This window comes from Falco punctatus, assembly GCF_963210335.1.
Source record: "Falco punctatus genome assembly, chromosome: 12".
Classification (NCBI taxonomy): domain Eukaryota; kingdom Metazoa; phylum Chordata; class Aves; order Falconiformes; family Falconidae; genus Falco; species Falco punctatus.
The window spans coordinates 20,898,402-20,919,528 of NC_137592.1; the positions used below are offsets into that span (position 1 = coordinate 20,898,402).

At 42.7% G+C, this 21,127-nt stretch overlaps 1 protein-coding gene across 1 annotated transcript in view; it reads right to left on the minus strand.

The window, feature by feature from the left end:
- MTA3 (metastasis associated 1 family member 3) overlaps positions 1-3,958 on the minus strand; it is a 140,200-nt gene extending 136,242 nt beyond the window's left edge. Inside the window, exons 1-2 of the mRNA XM_080408572.1 lie at positions 3,574-3,958; positions 1,287-1,354 (exon numbers count right to left, since the gene is read on the minus strand). Coding sequence (XP_080264698.1) covers positions 1,287-1,354; positions 3,574-3,601 — 96 coding nt within the window. The 5' untranslated portion in view covers positions 3,602-3,958. The remainder of the gene's footprint in view (positions 1-1,286; positions 1,355-3,573) is intronic.
- Positions 3,959-21,127: the final 17,169 nt, after the last annotated feature.

Below are 21,127 nucleotides of genomic sequence, written 5' to 3' on the forward strand. Positions count from 1 at the left end.
AAAACATCTTATCTCTGCTAAAATGATAACAAAAGCATTTCATTACATATTTGTGTAACATCTCCAGGTTTGCTCAATGCCTTTAACACATGAAAGCACATAAATCACAATTAAGGTATCTGGACTGTATCTTTGAAATTCTCTTTAAAAAAAAAAAAAAAAAAAATCAATACACGACTCTGCTCTGCCATCCACAAGCAAGATTAAATTACAGCAATGCAGTTTAAAGATAATAAACATTACATTCAGAACATGATTGGAATCACTTCAATTACTGTAAATAAAAAAATACCGTTCTCCAATAAAAGTCCAAAATGATTTGCCATGCACAAGTTCAGTGGATGTTGTGTTGGACAGCACTAACAGGTAATGTGGTTGATGTCTGCTACGGAGTAATACTATGTTCCATTAAAAAGAAGAAAACCATTTGCAAGTCACCATTTTTTTGATTTACTTTCTAACCGCAGAAAAAAAAAATACCTTTATCATTATTTACATCACGATTGGCATTTTGATCATTAACTTTTGGCATAATGTATTGGTAAGTTTTAATACTGTTTGATAGAATAGTAAAAATATGCTATGCTAAAAAAATAAATCAATAAAAATCCCACACCATTCTTAGTAGTACAAGAGTGAATGAAAATAATCATGCTCTCCCCACAATGACACTGTGAAAAGCCTCCATTCTTTCTAAAAATACACTCAGGATAAACAGAGCGAATACAGTCTCTATTCCTATTCAAAAGCCCATCCTTCATTCACAGCTGCCAATAAGAAGAGCAATAAACAGCCACAGAAGTCACATATTCTGTTATCTGATCACTGCAAAGTCTCACTGATGCCTACTAGCTCTTTACACATACACCCAAAAGCAGACACATTACATGATCGCCATCATTCCAGATGGATTCACAGTGCCATCACCACAGAAAGAATTAAATTCATTCATTTATTCAGGCATTTGTGGCGTTTGTTTTGAAATTTTTATAGCAGAGTACCCCTGTTCACCAGGAGTGATCAACTGGGTTTCCTTAGATATCAGGGCAAAATTACAGGATGACACATAGCAAGGTTTCAGTACCTGAAATATACACAACATACACAGCAAATTTCAAGAAAGTGAAAACAAAAACAAACCCAAAGAAAAAACAAACAAAAGAAACCCAAACAGAAAAGGCTACCACAATGGAACCCTTATGGGATGGAAATCATTCACTGTTTTTTTTGAAAAGTGCACTGATTGTTGTCAAACGTTAAGCAAGAATCTTAAGACACCTGCGTACCTTGTTAAGTTCTTCAATTCTCCGAATGAGATATGGATTGCTGGAAGAGTTTTCAAAATAAACATAATCTGCAATGAAAAAAGGGAAGATCTCAAAATACCAAAAAATAATATGTAAGAGCTTATCATTAGCGGAAATATTTTTTTTCTAAACCTAGCAGCTTTAAAAAGCTGAGATTTATTAGGAAATGTTCAGACAGCAAAGTATTTCTGCACTGAGATTTAACATAGTTTATTCCAAAATTGTGGTCATAACTGCACTACAGGTGCTTTAGCAATCATGCTGAAATAAAGTTATATGCCTCGTGTTGGAGCTTACAGCGTAATTCAGTAATGTGCACACATCATTAATCTTGATATAAAGGCAGCAGCTTCTCACAATTGATTAGGGAAGATTTAAGAAGCGAGTGCTTTAGAGAGTTTCAATATTATGGGAGATAAGTATTTCGTAAGATAGGCTACCTGACATTTATTATCAGCTGCTGTAGTAATATGGTTATCCAAACAAGTCACGCACATTGTACAATACTTCCTTTTGTTGCCTTCTCTGTTCAACAACATGCAAACTATATTAAGCAGTAATAGTCATGAGGTTAGTGAGGCTCTCCCAGGACAAAATCTCTTATAGCCTAATTCACTTAAGAGGTATTTTCATGGAGTATGTGGAAGTTTACTCATATCCTCAAAGCTGCTCCCATGTAACATACACAGAATTGACATGCAGCACATTTCCTTCAACAGATTTCTCAACACTTGTTTTCGTCAAATGAAAAAGTACTCATCAAATACTAACCACACTTTATATTTAATATTTGACCTCTGCACCGTGCATCTTGCAAATTTTATTTTAAAAAATTGGGTGGGGGGACGATAACGGTGTATCAAACTCTTCTACAACACTTTGACACAACAGTAGAGTGAAACAGAACCTCGGATAGCCCATTGAGCTCTAAAGAAAGAATGTGATCTCAGGATGTTGTTCACAATCACCTATTAAGATTACAACGAAAAAAACTGAGCACTGATGACCCGAGAAGCAAACTCTACCCAGATCTCAACAGCGCTGCTCAGAGGATTACTCTCATGAGTAAGGGCTGATGGGATTACAATCTAAATGCCCTAATGAAGGAGTACGCAGATGGAGGACTTGTGGATGTGTATCTCCAACCAGAGGCAGAAAGAGCCAAGCCAGCTACTGTCGTCTCTCATGTATTCGCGTCTTCCCTCTCACCTCAGGCTGCTGGGGTGAGAGCCGAAGGAGACAAGCCATTTTAGAGCACCAGGCACCGAGCAGCCAGGCGGAGCGGTGCACCTGAGGCAGGGCGCCAGGCAGCCAGCCATGCCCGCTCAAGGCAGGGCAGCCCAAGTCCTCAGCGTCTCTTTCACCGGCTGGGAAGAGAGGCGTCTGCCGTGCTCGTTACCGCCGAAGTGCCCCCCTTCGCCCAGCGCCAGGCAGTCACGTATCTGCGCGCTGCTCAGGGGTCACGTCGTCGGTAAGCAGGAAAGCTGACAGAAATCCCCCGGTTACACTGCGGGATTTATTATTTATCCCCGGCAGATGAAGGCAGGCGCGGAGGAACTCGGCCGTTAAGGGGAGGGAGGGCGCGGGGGCAGGGGCACGGCACGGCGGGAAGCGCTACCGGGCGCCCCCCGGGCCGGGCGCCGGCTGCCCACGCCACGCCGCCCAGGCCCGCCAGGCCGCAGCGGGGCAGGGTCGAGGCAGGTCCCCGGGCCGGGGGCGCGCGGCCCCCGCAGGCCGCCCCCCGCTCGCCCCGCAGGCGGGCCAGCCTGCCTCCATGCGCCGGCTCGGCCGGTGGCCGGGCAGAGGCCCGCCGGGCGGCCCTGCGCCGCTCCCGGGGAAGGCGGCGAGGCGCGGAGGGCAGCCGTGCCCGGCCCGCGCGGCGGCGAAGGGGCAGGAAGCCGGCGGCGCCGCTCCCCCCTTCCCCGCGGAGGGCGGCGCTGCCCTTCTCCTCCTCGGCGGCGGGGGCCGGCCTCCCACCCGGCGCACAGGGCTGGCGGAGGAGGAACCTGCGTCCTCCGCCCGCGGCAGGCCCGGCGGCCCCTCTGCCGGGACCGGCTGCCGCCTCCCACCGCCCGCCCCGGCCTGGCCGCCCCGCTCGGGGCCGTCGCACCGGCCGCGGCGGGCGAAGGGGGCCGGCGCCCCTGTCGTCGCCCCGGCGCGGCGCGCACAGCCCGCGGCTCGGCGGGGACCCCCGGCCAGGCGCCGTCCCCGCCGCCGGGCGCAGGACCCCCCGGCGCCGGGCGGGCGCTGCCGCGTCCCGACATACCTCCCACTCGGTACATGTTGGCCGCCATGTCTGCGCTCTGCGCCGCCCTCCTCCTCCTCCTCCTCCTCCCGCCGCCTCTGCCGGGCCGGGCGAGCAGGGAGCGGCTCCCGCGGCCCCCCCGCCCCGCACTCCCCCCCACCCTGCGCCACCCCTCCCCGCCCGGGCACAGGACGCGACGCCGCGCCTGGCGGTGCCGCCGCCTCGGCCGTTTCCCGAGCCGCCCGGCGAGGAAGGGGTTAAACAACCGCCCCCCACCGCTCCCCTCCCTCCCCGCCGCGCACCGGCCCCGAGGCGGGTCCGAGGCAGGGGCCAGCGGCGCGGGGCGGCGGCCTGGCCGCAAGTGGGACGGCCCGAGCGGGGTGCGGGGGGGGGGGGCGCGGCTGCCGTCGGCGCGGAGCGGAGTGCCTTACCGGGCCGGGGGGAAGCGGGCGGCTGTGCCCTTCCTCTCCAGCCCCCTCTGGTCTTTTTGTGGTGGTCGCCGCTGCCCCGGCGCCGCTTTGTCCTCTGCCGCCCAGGGATCTCTCCCCTGAGGAAGCTCTGAGGAATAACCCAGGGAAAGTTCGTAGCGCAGCACCTGTTGGCGCTCGGTCCGGCGGCCCCTTTGTCCGCCCTGGGCGCGGGCCGGGGAGCGGGCGGCAGCCGGGGCCAGGCGCGCCGAGCCGGGCGGCCCTGCCCGCCGCGGGCGGCAGAAAGCGGCTACGAGGGGGCAAAGATAAAGGCAGCAGCTCGCCTCGTCGTCAGGAAGCGTTGAAGGAGATGCTTACATACCATCCGATGAGGGGGGTGCTTCAAAACCCGTCGATATTGATGTAACACGAAGCCATTTCCCCGAGTTTATATACAAAGTTCACGCCACCACTGCCGAGGCGTGCGCTTTACAAACACATTGATCCAGCTGTGGAGTGCTTCCTTGCGAGAGGAATGCTTTCTGTCATTTTCTTGCAAGGAAGGTGATGATTTATTATTTGTTTCGTGTCCTGGATGTTTGTGCGTGCAGCTGGAGCATTACCACACTAACACCTCACTCCATCCTGAGCTGCTGGGAAACTTGCGGATTAGGAGGAGGATGAGCTTCCCTGGAGTTTCTAATGATTGCATGCTCTCTTCCCTTTCCACCCTTAAGTGAACCTGTAACTACTATTAGGTTAAGATTTCTCCTGCTTGCAGGGCACTTTTAAATTCCTGAGTGACTACTTTGGTCGGAGGCAACTTGAGTACCAAATTCCTTAAATACATGAAGCAGGTGTACGATACAGTGATTTAGTCGTCTCTAATACACAGCAACACGTTCATGCATTGAAAGGAAAAACTGGAAATCTTCCTCTGTTCTGCCTCCTGACAAGAACATCTGTGGGAGCTGAAAAGAAAGTCTGCAGACCTCCTTGGGAAGTCACAACTCTGGCTGGCTGGTTATTTCTAGAGGCACAATAACGCTACCTCAGCAGAGAACGAAATACAAATAGCTAGAAGTTAAATGGGGGGTTATTTTTACTCTTGTGGTTTACTGCTTGGTAAATGAAACAGGTAAAACTTTCAAGACAAGGGAACAGTTAATTCAAATATTTGGCTTGTTGCAGACATTATCAATTAAACAAAATGCCTTCGAGCTCTTTCCCTCAGCTTAAGTTTGCACTTCAACATTAGAGGAATTTTCCACACTTTGAAGCTTGCAATGTACCCTCATCCAGAAAGGAGTAGATTTTGATAGAAACAGACTCTCGCTTCAACCATCTGAAGGCATGCCCTATGGAAAATGAAAGCTGCTCCTGAAGACACAGAATTCACCTCTCAAATTCATGAGAGAGCAGCCCAGGAACACCCGTGGTCCCAGACTGCCCTTTCAGGTTGACAGCCTGAAAACAGCAAGAAAAAAACCCTTTATTTACAGCTGCCTGAGGCACATGTCACAGACCAGATGAATAATGACTTTTATATACCTTGGTACCAAATCACCGGGCCTTATTATTCACACTAACACAGTTTGCATAGCCACAGATAACATCACGTGATACCGTATGGTGTCATGCTGCTGTATTTATGCAGTTTCAAGTCACTGCTGCAAGCTGAGGGAGGTAGTAGGTACAGCTAGCTGTGGTTGCGTACCAAGTTGGAGGACTGGCAGTACATTTTACTTTGGTGTAATGTATACAAAAGCCTGGATACAGTTTATTTTCTGTGCTATCTCAGTGCATGGAATGTGAAAAATTGAAGTTATGTAAACATCTTCATTTTTCAAGGTTAAATATAATGGAAAACTCTTGTTTCAGCCACAACATTGTTGAGAAAAAATTCAGATACAAGCTTTGTCTTAACCTGGTAAATGAACTATATTCAGCTACAGACTCAGATTACTTGTGTTGTTCAAAAGAAACCACATTTCTGTAGCTACTTAAATTGAAGTTGCAATATAGATTATTTCTGTTAGAGATACAGATTACCCAGGAACTTAATTTCACAGCTTTTGTTGTTGTACCATCCAGAGCAGCCCATCATTCTTCCTCATAGTCCTCCAAAAAGTAGCCAAGAAGAGGAGTGTAAAGGATACTATTAAAAGGTAGACCAGTTCCCCGGTCCAGGCTCACTAATGGCCCCCGTGGTGAGCTAGCTTAGCAGTACTGAAGGAGATGGAGATGAGGCGCTGGAAGGATGGCTGCCTGCAGACCTTTCATGGTATTTCCAATAGTGTCTATCAACTTCTCCAGGCCACACCCTCTTTATTGGCTCTTTCACTTTAGCATCATCACATGCATTTAAATCACATGTATTAAATACCCATTAAGCTGACTGGAGTTATACAATTTTCTTACTGTATTTAAAAAAATGCAATATTGAAATACATTTTTTTGATTAAGGATAATACAAAAATGTTTAATTTTTTCTTCATAGGATTCTTGCATCAGACAGAAAAACTCACTACCGATGTTCTTTTCTTACTGGGTCTGCAATAGTGGGAAAGTTTCAAAAAGCTCTGACAACCTTATCACCCCAGAAAGTGGCAGAATAAGGGAGTTACCCTTGCAGCTGTTGTGCAACATCCTGGTTTGTGTCCCGAGTTTTCAAAGGTTCCAACCCAGCATCTTCTCTAGGTAGTAAAAGCCTGAATCTTTACACACACACCCTCCCCTAAACCCCACAAACATGCTCACAAAAGACACCAGTACTGAAGACAAATCTTCCTCAATTACTTGCTTAAGGATTAAACTGACAGTTCAGGGGTGTATAGTAAAATCTATTTGTAGAGGTGTGTTTAAGAATGGAATACTTCAGGATCTTACAGGTACAAACATCTTATTGAAATCAACAAAATCACTGGAGAAGAGAGCTGCTTGAACCTTAATAAAAGGTGCTCAGCCTCTTGTAGAGCTTTCATAGAGGCTCACTCTCATGCTGATGCAATTGAAAGGAAAATGTGTTTAGACTGCCCCATCCTTGGGCTGTACTTATGGGACCTGTCCTACTCAAAGTGCCTGAGCCTAGAGTTTGTTTTGGGCATGGGTAATCTGGAAACACAGGAAACAGCAGTGCAGGTTTATGGTCTTTTCCAACCTAAATGATTCTATGAGTTCACACCAAGGGAAAGCGGCTCCCTTGCTAGTAGAACTGCTAAAACGAATAAACAGGCTGCATGCACATAACGCGTACAAAGAGTTAAAAAAAATACAAAGGACTTCACAAATAATCATTTCTTATTAGCCTAAACTCCTGCTTATACTGAGAGTAATTCACTGCCATAGAGGACTTCGGTAGTTCACGGACTTGTCCTGCAGCTCAAAAAAAGGTCCGTAGTCTGTACAAACTCACTTTCATCTAGTGTGAACAAACATGCCAGCTAATACAGCAGTGCACCGATTGGACTGGCTTACAGACAGCTAAAAGTACCTGCACTTTTTTTCTTAGTAATGCAAAGAGACACCATGGCTTGCAAGACCTCATTAATAAATTTGTAACAGAAACAGATTTCATATTGCTGTCACTTAATCACCGAAGAAAAACATTTTTCCATATCAATACTCATTATTATATTTATAAAAACCTTAGATAACTTCCATTTTGTAACAGACATTATGTAAGATTTTTAAATTTAATTTACAGGAATATGAAAGTCACTGTTTGTTATCGTAAGCAACAGAAAATTTTAGCTGCCTCTACTGAAACAGAAGCTAGGTGTAATCTGTAGTAGATGCTTCCATATCAACTTCTTTATAAACCAGAAAAAAAATCCCAACCCTCTCACAAGAGACAATCATCTTCCCTTGGCATCAGAAATAACGTTGGCTTTTTTATTGACTCTGTGAGTCAGATCTCTCAAGAGACTCTTAGCTAAATATGTCACTATTTTCATTAAATACGATTTAGACAATATCTAAAGTTAATTGCTGAATTGTCAGTAGTTTGCAGATTTAGGTGTTCAATCCAAATTTTAAAGTTGTAAGAATACTACTGAATTAATGTGCAGAGAAAAGCGGTGCTTATGGCTGGGAAGAAGTTATTATTTGAGTGGGCAGTGGAAAAGAGATATTTGGTAATGCTTTTTCAGTAAGTGTCATGCTGTTACATAGATAGATGCTATAGCCTACCATATGGCACTGCTTTGACACCATACATAATTTCATTTCCTATAAATCATACAATACAAAGGACTTTTTTTTGAGCAAAAAAAGTCAGATTTGAACCTGTATGTACCTCTCTTCCTGTTCTGACTGAATTTGCTGTAATAAAACCCATTCTATTGCAATAATACTATAGGCTTTTGGAGAGAGGGAAGGAGGGATTATTAATCTACTACTAAAGACTAGATATGCAAAAATGCATTTCTTCCGCTCCACATGCATAACTTTGTTTTTTATACTGATCTCAGTAACAGAGTAAAGATCTTATTTTCTAATCAAGTGTTAAAAAAAAATAAATTGCCAATCTAGAGCTTTTGTTTTAGCTACCAATTTATTTTGCAGTTCACATTCGAATGGAGAAAAAGCCCGCTGCTCTAGGATTCAGTTTTGTACCCCATCCTGTTTGCGAGTTTTAGAGAAGACAGGTTCACATCTTGTTTCTGTTAAAGTCAATTTGAGTTTTGTGGTTGACTCCAGTAGGGTTAAGGTGAGACTATTAAGTGCCTGTATCATCTTTGACGTAAGCAAGGTTGTGAATCAGAGCAGTTGGAAGCACGCTGGACTGTTGCACACATCTGCAGTGCTCCTAAGTGAAGCCATTTGGGGCTTGAGCACAGTAATACTAGATAGACATTAAACATGCCACGCTGGATTTACTCTTTATCTCTCCCCTTCTCTCAACTGATCTATTTTTCATGCTAAACATCTGCTAAAAAGCTGTCAAAGGTGCTTAATGACACATATTTAAGTAGAGTACAGTACATTCACCTGAGCAGAATTAATTTAAGTCAAGGACTCAGCATCTGTTCAGTTCACTTTTTCTGGGGATTGAATGATTATGGGCAAGCAACACCAAAGCACAACTTACTGACCAAATGTACCCTCAGTGCCTTACCATGTCTCTAAACACTGCCTTGTGTTTCCATTACAGACACATCTGACCTGAAATTCTCAGGTGCTGTTTTTACCTTTTGTTTTGAAACCAAGAACAGTTTCTTTACACAGGTAGCAGGTCTCCAGGTCAGTGTAGTGAGATGATCGCTCATTATTCGTTGGTAGGAGGAATTTCACTTCTGAAATGGCTGGATGAATTTCAGGGACACATTTATCAGTGGTGTAATACACACACCTTCCTCTTAAGTCAGGGAAATCGCTGTGCTTATACGCAGTGAATTTAACTTTGCATTCAAGCGACCTTTATTTCTAAAACAGGCAGTACCACAGAGGAGGTGGGTTTGCCTGCCTGATTAACAGGCTTCTGACTTGCTTCCAAAAATCAGTCTGGGTGCCAGTGAGGAAAACCAACAGCACTCCGCGGAGCGGTAGTAATACTGTTGTTTTAGAAAGTGCTGGTGGTCACTTTTCAGCGAGTCTTTTACCTAGAGACACCCACATGTCTGGCTGAAGTCAGTGAAGTGAATGAAGTATTTTCTCAGGCTGAGTGTAAAGAACAAGTAATACACCTTTAAGTAGCCAGATTACTGCAGGCAGGCAGAGTTACCACACCAGGCAATAGGTGATGACACAAGAAACATTGTAAGAATGAGAAGCTCCCTAGCTGCAAAGCTGGCATGTTTTATAGTTGCTGATTGGATCTTTTTTTTCTTATGTGTGGCAAGAGGAAATAAACAGCTTGAAAACCCGCTTCCCTTAGCACATAGCAGACTGGTGGAGAACACTTCTGCGCTTGGAATACCTTGAGCATTCCCCCTGTATGCATGGGAACAGGAGATTTTACATATTTCATAAACAAGACTACAGCAAGAAGCCTAACTTTGGATGTCATATGAACTGATACACCCTGCAAGTTCTTTAAGAATGGCTGTTTGTACCAAAATGGACACAACAATAGGCAAATTTGTGCCAGATTTGGCCATTTGTACCAAATATGCACAAACAAGAAACATGAACATATTACTTGCCTCTGAAACACCCATATTCCGTAAAAAGCTCCCCACTATTGCAGTTAAGTCTCTGTAGGGCAGGCAGATGCCAAGTCTACTATCTGATAGGTCTGTCACATCCATGCTCAGTCTGTCAAGTTTTACTCTTCTCCCTGTCAGACTGAAGATTTTCACCTCTGCAGTCTTCAGGCCCATTTATCAGATGAGCCTCTCACTGTTCTTCAACCCCTGCAACTAGACCCTTTTGCAGCTTGGGTCTTGGTTACAGCTAGGGATGGAAACCTGTAAAATCTGGATACCCAAAATTAACAGTCTGCAAGTATCCAAGTTTTAATATTCTACAGTATTGTCTAGGGTACCAAGGAATATTTTCTGTGCTTATAAGTAACTTGCTCTTATAATTTATTTTTCAATATAAAGAAAAAAGCGGGGTGCATCAGCCCGCTTCTTACGAAGCTCCACTGGGAGGCAAGAGTACAGCATATAGCCAAGACTGACACACACACAGAGCCTAAACTGAATGTTTCCATTCCCATCTTCCTCAAAGCTATCCAATTACTCTGAACCAGGGAATTGGCAATGAGGAGAACTGCTAGGGGAAAACACAAATTCTTGCTCTTTGGGAATAATATGACCAAAGAAGTGTCTTTTACAGTATGCTCTTTGAAATAACCTAGATTCCTTGATCCAATGGTTCTACCATACCGCTCTGAAAAGATTTCAGGGTGTATCCTGCAAGTTCTGCTTTGTGACAGAGCTCAAAAATTCCTAGAAAAAGAAGCACATGGTAGAAGGAAGGAATCTTGGACTCATATGCATACAACATGCTTGTTTTCCTATTCTTCTAAACACAATATACTATACTGCAATACCCCCCCTTTATAAACTGTTACAGCTACTTTACCTTTGGGGGTCTGTAAATGTTTTTAAACTAAGATACATCAACAGCAATTTAAAAAAACCAAACAAACAAAAAACCCCACAAAACAAACAAACCAAGAAAACCACCACACAAAAAAAAAAAAAAAAAAACCACCAAAAAACCCAACCAACAAACAAATTAGGCATGAAGTTATCCAGGACTATTTTCACTGAAGCCAGTTCCTGAATTTCACCAGAATAACAACCAGCAGCCAGGTCAAAGTACAAACATTTGTGTATGTGAAATGCCCAGACAACATCAGAAAGAAAATAAACACAGCTCACACTGCTAAATCACGTATTCTCTGAGAGAGAAGAGGCCTGCTCATGCATGTTTCTCAGATCTGCTTCCAGAAGTTCTGGTCTTCTTCCCAAATGAAGACTCCCACCTCTTTGAGGACTGGCTGGGTCTGCAAATAAACAGCAGTCACCGCCCAGGCCTCGCATGCAGGGCTCAGTTCTATCAGGTGCTGAGTGCCATCTGCTTTCATGAACCCACCCGCGAGGCAGGTAACGTACAGTGCAGGTAGAAGACCCTCCAGCCTTGCAGTGCCTAAGAGTATTGTGTAAGTTCGTGTAATAATTATTCATAACATCAGTTCCCGACAGAATCCCCCATGAAAACAGTTGAAAACAGTATACCATGGCAGGGAGGAGAAAACGGCAATAAAAGTATCTTAGCCATAGTTGACTGTCAGGGCTTTCAGAATATGACATTTTTAATGAATATTTTAAGAAGACTGCATGTTTTGATTGGGTTTCTCTTTGGTAGTTGCCCAGCATTTTGGGATGAGGAAGGTTATTTATGATTCCTTGATGAATATTTTCTTCTGAACATGAATCATTGTGTGATGGCTATCAACATTTTCTGTTTAGAAAGGAAAATAAATGATTGAACATAGCAGTGATCAGTTGTGATGGGAGAAGCAGGGAAAGGTGTTTGGGCAGGGTGTAGTGTTGCCTTCTATAAGATGGCATCTAGACTCCCCAGAGTTTACACTACTTAATCTGACATTTTACCTTAACTCTTCAGCAAACTTAATATAATCTATAAAGCATATTAGTTCTATCTTTAAAACTTGAAGAGGTATGCTGCTTAATTGCAATCATGACTTAAAGGTGACTTGTCATTTTTAAAGGCCTTTTAGAGTTTTCCTTTGTACATGAAATTGTAAAATTTAAAGTATCAACTTGTATTTTAAAGCTGTGTTTTTTTATGGAGAAATTGTGCTCCTGAACAGCTTTCTTACTCACCTACGGATTTCTATGATGGAAGTATCACAAGCACTGGAAACAATATTTGCTGCTGTATTAGTCCTCAACAAATTCAAATATATTTCTGAATGCTGTGCACAGTTCAAGCACTTCATTGTTCAGGCTTGAGCTGTTCCCTAAAAATACTAGGAAATCCCAATACACTTACACCAAAATTATTTCCCCACCAAAGAAGACAAAAGTAACTAAAGTTCTTCACAGTCTTTCTGGAATTGTGTAGTAAGTCAAGGTATTCACTTTCTGTTGGAGTCTGCTGTTCTGAACAGCAGCGGGTAATGCTGCTATTTCAGTCTTGCAGTCCCCTCCAAGTGCAAAACTTTGAGGCACAGAGAATCCATCACATCACCATAACTCTAAAGTTTTCTCCATCACTATTTCCATTACCAACCTCTGTTCCAACATTTATAACTTAGCAGTAAAAGTTCACGCTAGGCTGAAATTTGTCCTGTGAGGTTTAAGGAACCTAAAAGCTATTTTCTTTTTTACTGTGGAATTACTTCTGTGGTTGTAGAAGACAGAGGATTGCTTTTATGTCAACAAAATAGGTAAAGAATCTAATGCCTGCAAATAGTTGTACCAAGCAATTAATCTATGAGAAATAATTCTCCTATTACTCAAAATATCTGTCTCTTGAGCCAGTTGACCTAAAATGTTCACAATTTCTACAACGCAGATTCCCTTCAATGGAATTTGTTATCTAAAATTCCTTAAATAAAATTCCTTAAGACTATCATTATTATCAATGGAAATATATTATTTGCCTACAGTGACTCAGAAATACTGAGCCATAATTAACTCTCAGTCACACCACCATAAATTCAGAATAACTATTGATACTGTTGAGTTAATCCATGGGAATCGCAGTCTTGGGGAAGGCAAGAGAACTTGGTTACGTGATTACAAAATTCAGCAACAGATTTCATCTTTAAGGCCCAACGCCATGAAAGGAAGGCTGTGCATCTATCTGCTCCGCCCCCAGTACGGGATGGGAAACCACGAGCTGCAGGTCGGTACCCGGTCTGCCAGACCTCCCGGGGAGCTGGGAGGAGGACAACAGGTACACCTCAACAGGCTCACTCCCACAAAGCTGCCAAGAAGTATGGTTTAGAAATCATAGCGCCACAAGCTTGTCTTCCTCTCTGCTTTCAAGGACGGCTCTTTGGGGGATAACTGAAGTGTAAGAAACTGTTAAAAAATAATAATAATCAGCTGTATGAGTAGACGATCCAACTACATATTTGGCAATGGCTGAGTATTTTTTACATTCTGTGAAGTCACTGAAATGTTGAACTTGAGAGGCGAGGAAATTGTGAGGAATATTTTCCAAATAATCTCTGCAAATAGTAAGAGAGCACCAGGCTGTGGTACATCCCGAATTTCTGCTGGGACCCAGGCCACGGGAACCATATGCATCTTTGAATGGGTGACCACAGCCCAGGCTGAGCAGGGAACTCCTCACCATCCTCTCTTCAGAAAGAGGCACAAGATACTTGGAGCTAAGAGAGAAGGAGAGAGGATGAGCATAGATTTATCAAGTAGGACACTCAGAAGAAGGGATCCCAGTATGGCTCCTGGGAAAGACAAGCAGAGGATTTTAACCCCATGTTTTAACCAGTATTTGGGGCTTGGGGTGTTTACTTAGTTCATTTTTTTAGGCTCTTTTGGTTTTGTTTTGTGGGGTTTTGTTTAAAGTTTACTTTCCCCGTTCTTCCTCTCGTTTGAAGAAAAATAATTTGTAATATATGAATTATAAAAAAAAGTGTTAGGTAGAAGACACAGAAAACCAGTGATATAAATCGGTGAATTAAAGACAGATCTCAGAATTAAAGCTATAACTATAGGAGGAAATAAATCAAACAAACAAGGCACTGCAAACATGAGATGTCTGTTCCCAGTTTGAAGTTTGTTTGGCAGCACAAATGTTTAAGCAGATGAAATTTCTAAAAAAGAGAGAAGAAAGAGTCACATTTAAATGTGCCGAGGGAAAAATGTGTTGATGGTCTGATAACAATACTCTTCAGAAAATTAAGGAAGCGACATTATCTTAAGGTCATGTTTTGCAGTCTTCAAAATAAGACCACCACAATAACTAACTAAATAAATAAAAAGCCCAAACCCCCAAACAGAAAGAAGCTCCTCCAGCTGAATGCTGCAGTCTACAGGCAGTGACTTTCTGCTAAGAGTAGGAGCCTTCTGAAACAAGCTTCTGTGGTTGTTACTATTATTTTCCACCTTTGAGAACCAGGGCAGTATCATATTAATTGAAGTGCACTGCTCACAGTGTGTCTCATTAAATGATGTTAAGCTTTTCTAAAGAGGTGTGTACATATTTCTTATTACTATGATTTCAAGATTACTGATGTCTCCTGCCTTGTTTGTTCAGTAGTTAAAAAAAAAAAAAAACACAACAAAAAAGAAAAAACAAGAAAAACTCCCATGGATCAAAGGAAAACATTATTTAGAATCTGAAATGAGCTATCTATTTTACTCTGGCTCTTGCAGTTGAAAGGCAGATCTATAAGCCTGCCTAGGCATCTTCACATGCAAAACCCCAGTCATATTGAAAATTTACCAAAGGTCTTTATCAGAATAAATTTGCATCGCTCTGCAGACAGCATTAATAATTTGTTTCTTAGCCATCATTTCCAGGAAAGATCTGGTTTGCCATCAGTATTATGACATTTTTGTTTTCTGCTAATACCCAGGCTAGAGTCAGTCCTAACTTGACAGCAAAGTTGTGCCAAAGTCACTCCAGCCTCAGCAGTTCGGTTCCACAGTTTATCACGTTGGGAAGCAGAGAAAATATTCAGGATGTCTGAATTGCTAATGTCGTTTGATTAGCTTTACATCCTGTGGGTACATCAGTAGCTGAGTCAGAGAGGCAGTGGCCATTACAGCAATGCAGGTGGCCCACTCGCTGTTTGATTTCAGCACGACACAACTGGTTTTGAGCACTGCAAAGTGCACCAGCAGCACTTTTAAAACACATTCCACGATGGCAAAGGACTGCAACTTTTTGTGACTGCAGTTGTGTGATGGATTTGGCACACATTTACAGAGGGATACTACTGGCCAACCACTCTTCCTCTGAAGCCCACTCCTCCCTCCCCAAGGGTTGTTACGGAGAGTTCATCTTCCCCTCCTGTAATTAGCAGGAAAAGAACGATTAGTGAACATATTGCAGCTTTCCAAGAAGTGACTCAGGAACTGTGACTTTAGTGACACTTGACTTAAAATGTGGGGGCAGGTCTGCACGTAGGTAGGATCTGCAGTTGCCAGCATAGAAACAAGAGTGTGTTGAAATAGGCAAAAATATGTGTTAAAAAGAAATATCATTAAATCAGTACTTGCACAAAATGAAGCTGTAGTAACTTATAGCAGAGAACAACGCAGCGTAGAAACTGTACACAAATGTATGTTTTTTAAAGTGTGAAAGAAATAAAAATATGTTCTCATGCAGTTGTTTTAATCTCAACAACCAGATTCTCAGATATTTTGCTAACTCTCTTCTGTCTAAGAGGTGATCAATCTACCAGATTGTTCTGGTGGATTTTGGTGCAAGTATTTGTACCATCGTGAGGAATATTATAGCTATATAAAACGAAGGCAAAGAAAGACAGACTCACACTGGCTATGAAACATTTCTAGCTGTGTAATGGAGATAATGGTGACATCACTTTAACTTCCAATTCTGTGACGTAATCCAGCCTCTTGTGTGATTTAGGAAGGAATCATTTGATGTAAAGTTCGAGAAGTTACCACTCCTGGAAGCAGATACCAACTTGCACCAGTGGTACACAGTGAACATCCATGTAATTTGCTGTGATGTTGACAGTGATTATGCAGGCACCTGGGGAGACCTGTATACAATTGCTTACCTGCAACCCAGTTTAATATAGCCGATTTGCTAGAAGCCAGAGCCCTTTCCAATATATTGCAGATAATTTACAGAAAGACCTGAGGGATCTTTAGCTTATTTCTGCACAGCCACAAAAGGCAAGCTGCCATTTAACATCCTACACAGTAAACTCAGGCTGGAGCGGCTTTATTGGCTTCCCTGTAACTGTAATGGAGCTATGCTCCGGTTGTTCCTAAAGCTCCGATAATGCAGAGGTTTTAACACCTCGCTGCACTGCGGAACCAGTTGTGCCTATGTCCTGAGGAAGGATGCGAGCACACCAGGCTCTCACTGCTGCGAGATGCTCAGGCAAAGAAGCCTCTTTACAGAGTGGCCCAGTCTCATTTTCACCGAGAATCAGAGGATTTCTTTGTGAACAGAACACAAAACACTACTAGTTTATTAATTTTAACTGGGCGAGTATTTGACTTCAGATTTAGTATTTTAAGAACCTGAGCATCACCTAATTTTTAAGAATAGTCATGCAAAAGTTTATCTAAGGTAGCAAGCTCAATCATTTTTATATGCCAGCATAGTCAACAAGAAGAGTTTCTGGGACTTCTGGAAGGACATGTAGAATTAGACTACAAAGATCAATAAGTCTTTTTAGAAATAAAATTCTGCATATAAGGGTCAAAGTGACTGTCAAATTTTGTATGCTCAAGTGTTACGTAAGACTTGATTCTGCATGATTTATTGTAGTTTAGTATAATGAAATAGCCAGTAGTTAACAACACAGCATTTGAGCAGGAAGTATTTCCCCTATTCGTCAGGAAACAAGTGAAAGTTTTTTTCAAAAATGCCTTATTTAACTATTTCCTCTGAAGTGTGGAGCTTAGAGCAGTGCTTAATGGCAAGACAGAGTTTCTAACTCTCCTCTCCATCCCCTGAGAGCTTAGATACCTAAAATGGAAAAGTACACAATTTCTCACTAAAGAATGACATTAACCAATATTTCCAGAACTTCTCTTTACAATATTTTTTTCTACAAATCCGGTAAAACCCAACTTGTGGGACACTAAATTCACTGCAATTAAGTCTCATCTAATTAGACCTCCAGGCTTATCACCTCATCTAAATGAGCAGGCAGAGCTACCTGTACTGCCTCCAGTGCCTCTGCACAAGTCCCCAGTACGGGATTTCAGAGTTCCAGCTGTCTGAATTCCCTTCCCAAAGGCCACGAATGACTCACCAGGGCATCTGACCCAGGTCCCAACCAATACAACTGCCAAGTTTCTCGTCCTGTTCTTCAACAAGGCACAACAGATGCCTACAGCTCGATTCCATTACCGAAACACAGGCATGATGCATCCCCCCGCATGGCGCTTAGAACATCCTCTGGGGCTGGGACACAGAAGGTTCATCCACTGTGGGAGCAGCCAGTGCAGAACAGGGAAAAGAGGGGCATCTCAAGTGACACTAACTCATGTATGTTTAGGCAAGTAAACTGAGCCCATAGCCTTTGCTGAGGATACAAGGGGAAAAAAAATAAACCTACAAAAAAGCAGAACAGTAACTCTTTATGTTAGGTAATGAAAAAAAAAAAAAAAAAGTAGGATCATGACAAAATAAAGTTTATATGCATTAATCTGGCCCGATTTTCTTCCTCTTCTGAGAGCAGACTTTGAATTCACCCACACACATGGCTTCTCCAAATTCCAGTATTTCTCTCCATCTTCTCTGCAGACAGTTTCCCTTCCCCGTGGTTGGCATTTAGAAGAAGGATCTCACTGGTGTGAAAACACATTCCTGTGTTGTACTCTCCCATGAGAATAAGTTCATGCCTTTGAATTCTCCATTAGCAAGCCTCCTTCTAATCACCTTCCTCAGGCAAGCAACGTCCTTGTCTCTGTGCTTTGCATCTGCCTGCCTGGAGTTCAGTTGTAACAAACTGGTTTACTCCCACTAGTAACCATCCCTGGCCAAGAGGGCTTCATTTGATTCAGTGAACATTGGAATTTAATAGCCTTCAATAATTAGCCCAGGACCAGGTACAAGAAGCTTTGCTGAGATTTTCTCGATATCGGAGGCGAAGGACGACAGAAAAGGCAGTTCTCTCTCACATTAAAAAAAAGCTTGCAGTCTGACCGACAAATACATTGAGTCTCCAGTATCAGATCTTAATTGTTCACAGGCAGATTTCCCAAATTGTTAGCATGTTTCATGAAATAAGTTAGTCTAATTATAAATGCCAAATACAGATTGTATTCTGTGCACATGTATATATATGTGATTACCCAGCTCCCTACTAAATGTCATTCACCCACTTTTAGAAACATTCATATTCAAAATCACTCAGATTTTTATAAGTGCCTCAGTGACAAGGGAACTTGTACTCTTATGTCAGGTGCCACTGACAATCCAAACTGCATCTGTCATTAGACTGTTTGGTAATCAGATGTGGTAATAGGCTCATCTTCTGAAATGTTTTCTATGTAGCCTACAAATCACATTGAAGTAGAGGAGCTTTGGTGCTGAGAAGGTTTCAAATAGATGGTGTTTTTTTTCTCTAATCAAACATTTTTCCCCCAAGATCTAAACTAAAGATAAATGCAAACCATAGTCCATCTGTGCATGCAGAACCTTTTGAAGCATTTGTTCTAGTCTTTATGTATTGCCTCTTCAAGTAATTAAGATAGATATGACCAAATGCAGTATGTTTAATACAAAAAAGCATTGGAATTTCACACACACACACACAATTCTACATCTTACATATGTTATACTCCCTGGCCAGGAAGACCTTTTTGTTCTGTGTGTACAAGTCTATCATCATGGCAACCTGCTCCACAGCTAGAGTTCCTACGTGCTGTGGTCGTAAAAATAACCAAGATTCCTGACAGAAGACACCCCACCAAAACCCAATTTTGCTTGCACTGAAGTCAACAGCACTTAGCAGCTATCTCGGTAGGAACAGAATCTCATCCTGAATTACGAAAAATGCCTGTCATCAAAATACACCACTTTGTTCACATACAAAATGCAAGTGTAGAATCTCTTTTCTGAAAGCAAACACAGAACTACACTCAAAACACAGAGCAATGGTGTCAGCATGAGGCCAGAAAGATTTGGAAACTGTAGAAAATATTTCAAGTTCATTAAATACCCCTAGGATGCAAAATAGCACAGTACAAGCCATGAAAATAAATGTTGACACAAAGAAAGCTATTTCTACATAATGACTATTAATTGTGAAGTTCCTCTTGGGCAGCAAACGATAAGAAAAATAACACCAGGAAAAGAGTAATTGCTTTGATTCAACATCCTAGCGTGTATGCCCAGATCATAAAAACCCCAAACGAAACCCCTGACCACGTGAACTCAACTACTTGAAAGAGGTCTTTATTATATTTTAGAATATTAGCCAGCTCAGTCGTTCTAAAGATTCACTTTACACTCCATAGTCTGTCATTTAACATATAGGTTGAATAGTCTTTACTAATTTTGATATTGACCTATTTAAATGGATTTATTGGCTCACTTGGGTTTTACTAATTAGGTACCACCTTTCAAATCAGGACAGCTGGAACTTTTTTTTTCCACAACAGCCTTTAAAAAAGTCTTTTTCTTATTATATTACTGTTTTGCTTATGGTCTCACAAAATCTTGAGCATTTCGCCTCTTTCAGGCTGTCCATCCTATTTTTTCAAACTTCTTAAGACTTGCAGTGACAAAATTCAATACCAACCAAAAAAGTTTACACTCACTGAAGTTCCCCAGAAAAGAAAACAGATATACCACAGCAGCCATGGAACTGAGACTTGTAAATTCTAAGTAATTCCCATGAAATAATGTGAATTACCACAATTTTAATATAATCTAGCTATTTTATGATGGCAATGTGGCGACCAATCTTAAAACACCAAAAATCAGAATATATACTGGAAAATTACAAATCCAGTCTAAAATCCAAGGGTTTGTTCCTGGTAAATTGCAGCTCCCAGTGTGAGAAAGTGTTCTTTACATCTGTTGACACCAGCTTGCTAGAACAAGTCTCCTCTACTGAAAGTCAGTAATTATAACTAAAATAACTCAACTTGAGCATGTCAGGCTGCAGAGCAAAAGAAAACATTGCTGTTAGGTTTAGCTATGCTTGCACTGAATGTCTGACAATGTTACTCTGAAGGAGGAAACTGTTGTATTCTGTGTTCAAAAGAAACTGAAAACCAGCAACGGGAACAGGCATCAGATCAACCTACAGTGCCTCATCAGGTGACACACGTTGAAGTCCTGCCAGCCCTGCACTCTACCTGTTCTGCCATACGGCTTCACAACACTGCGTGTTGTTCATCCTGCAATGGTTTCTAAAACATACATATTCCAGACCCCACGTTTCTATACACTTAGTGAATGCATATCTTCAGGCCGTGTCATTTGTCCTCCCCTCTCTTCCTCCGCAAGCTGCCCGTGAGGAATGAAGGGGGTTGAAGTGGGAAGCAGGACAAATTGCAAAGCCTGAAGCACCTGGATAACTCATTAGCACGGTCAGAGTTCTAGCCAGGTTTTGCTATTTTTTTTTTTTTTTTTACGAATATTCTAGTGATTGTTCCTGAAAGAATGAAATACAGAAACACACACGTCAAAGAAAGGTGAAGAGGTTTAAAACAGTTTTTTATCGCTTATAAAATTAACAGCCAGCCAAGGTACGTTTAAGGCAGCTGCTGGAAGGGAAAACCTTTCCAGCTATGTGCAAACAGACACCGGCGTGACTAAACAGAGACCAAGAATGACCTTACCGTGGAACATCAGGCTGGCGTGCATACTTCACTACACTTTACCACCAAGTTTGGGTCGGTTTCTTGTCATCTCGGTCAGCGAACGGAGAAAAACGCCGAACCGTGACCTCTAGCGGAGGCGCCGCCGAACAGCCGCAGCCCAACCGGGCAGCGCCGGCGCTTGCGGGGCGCCCTCGAGGTGCTTTTTAGGAGCTAGCAAGTAGGGTTAAA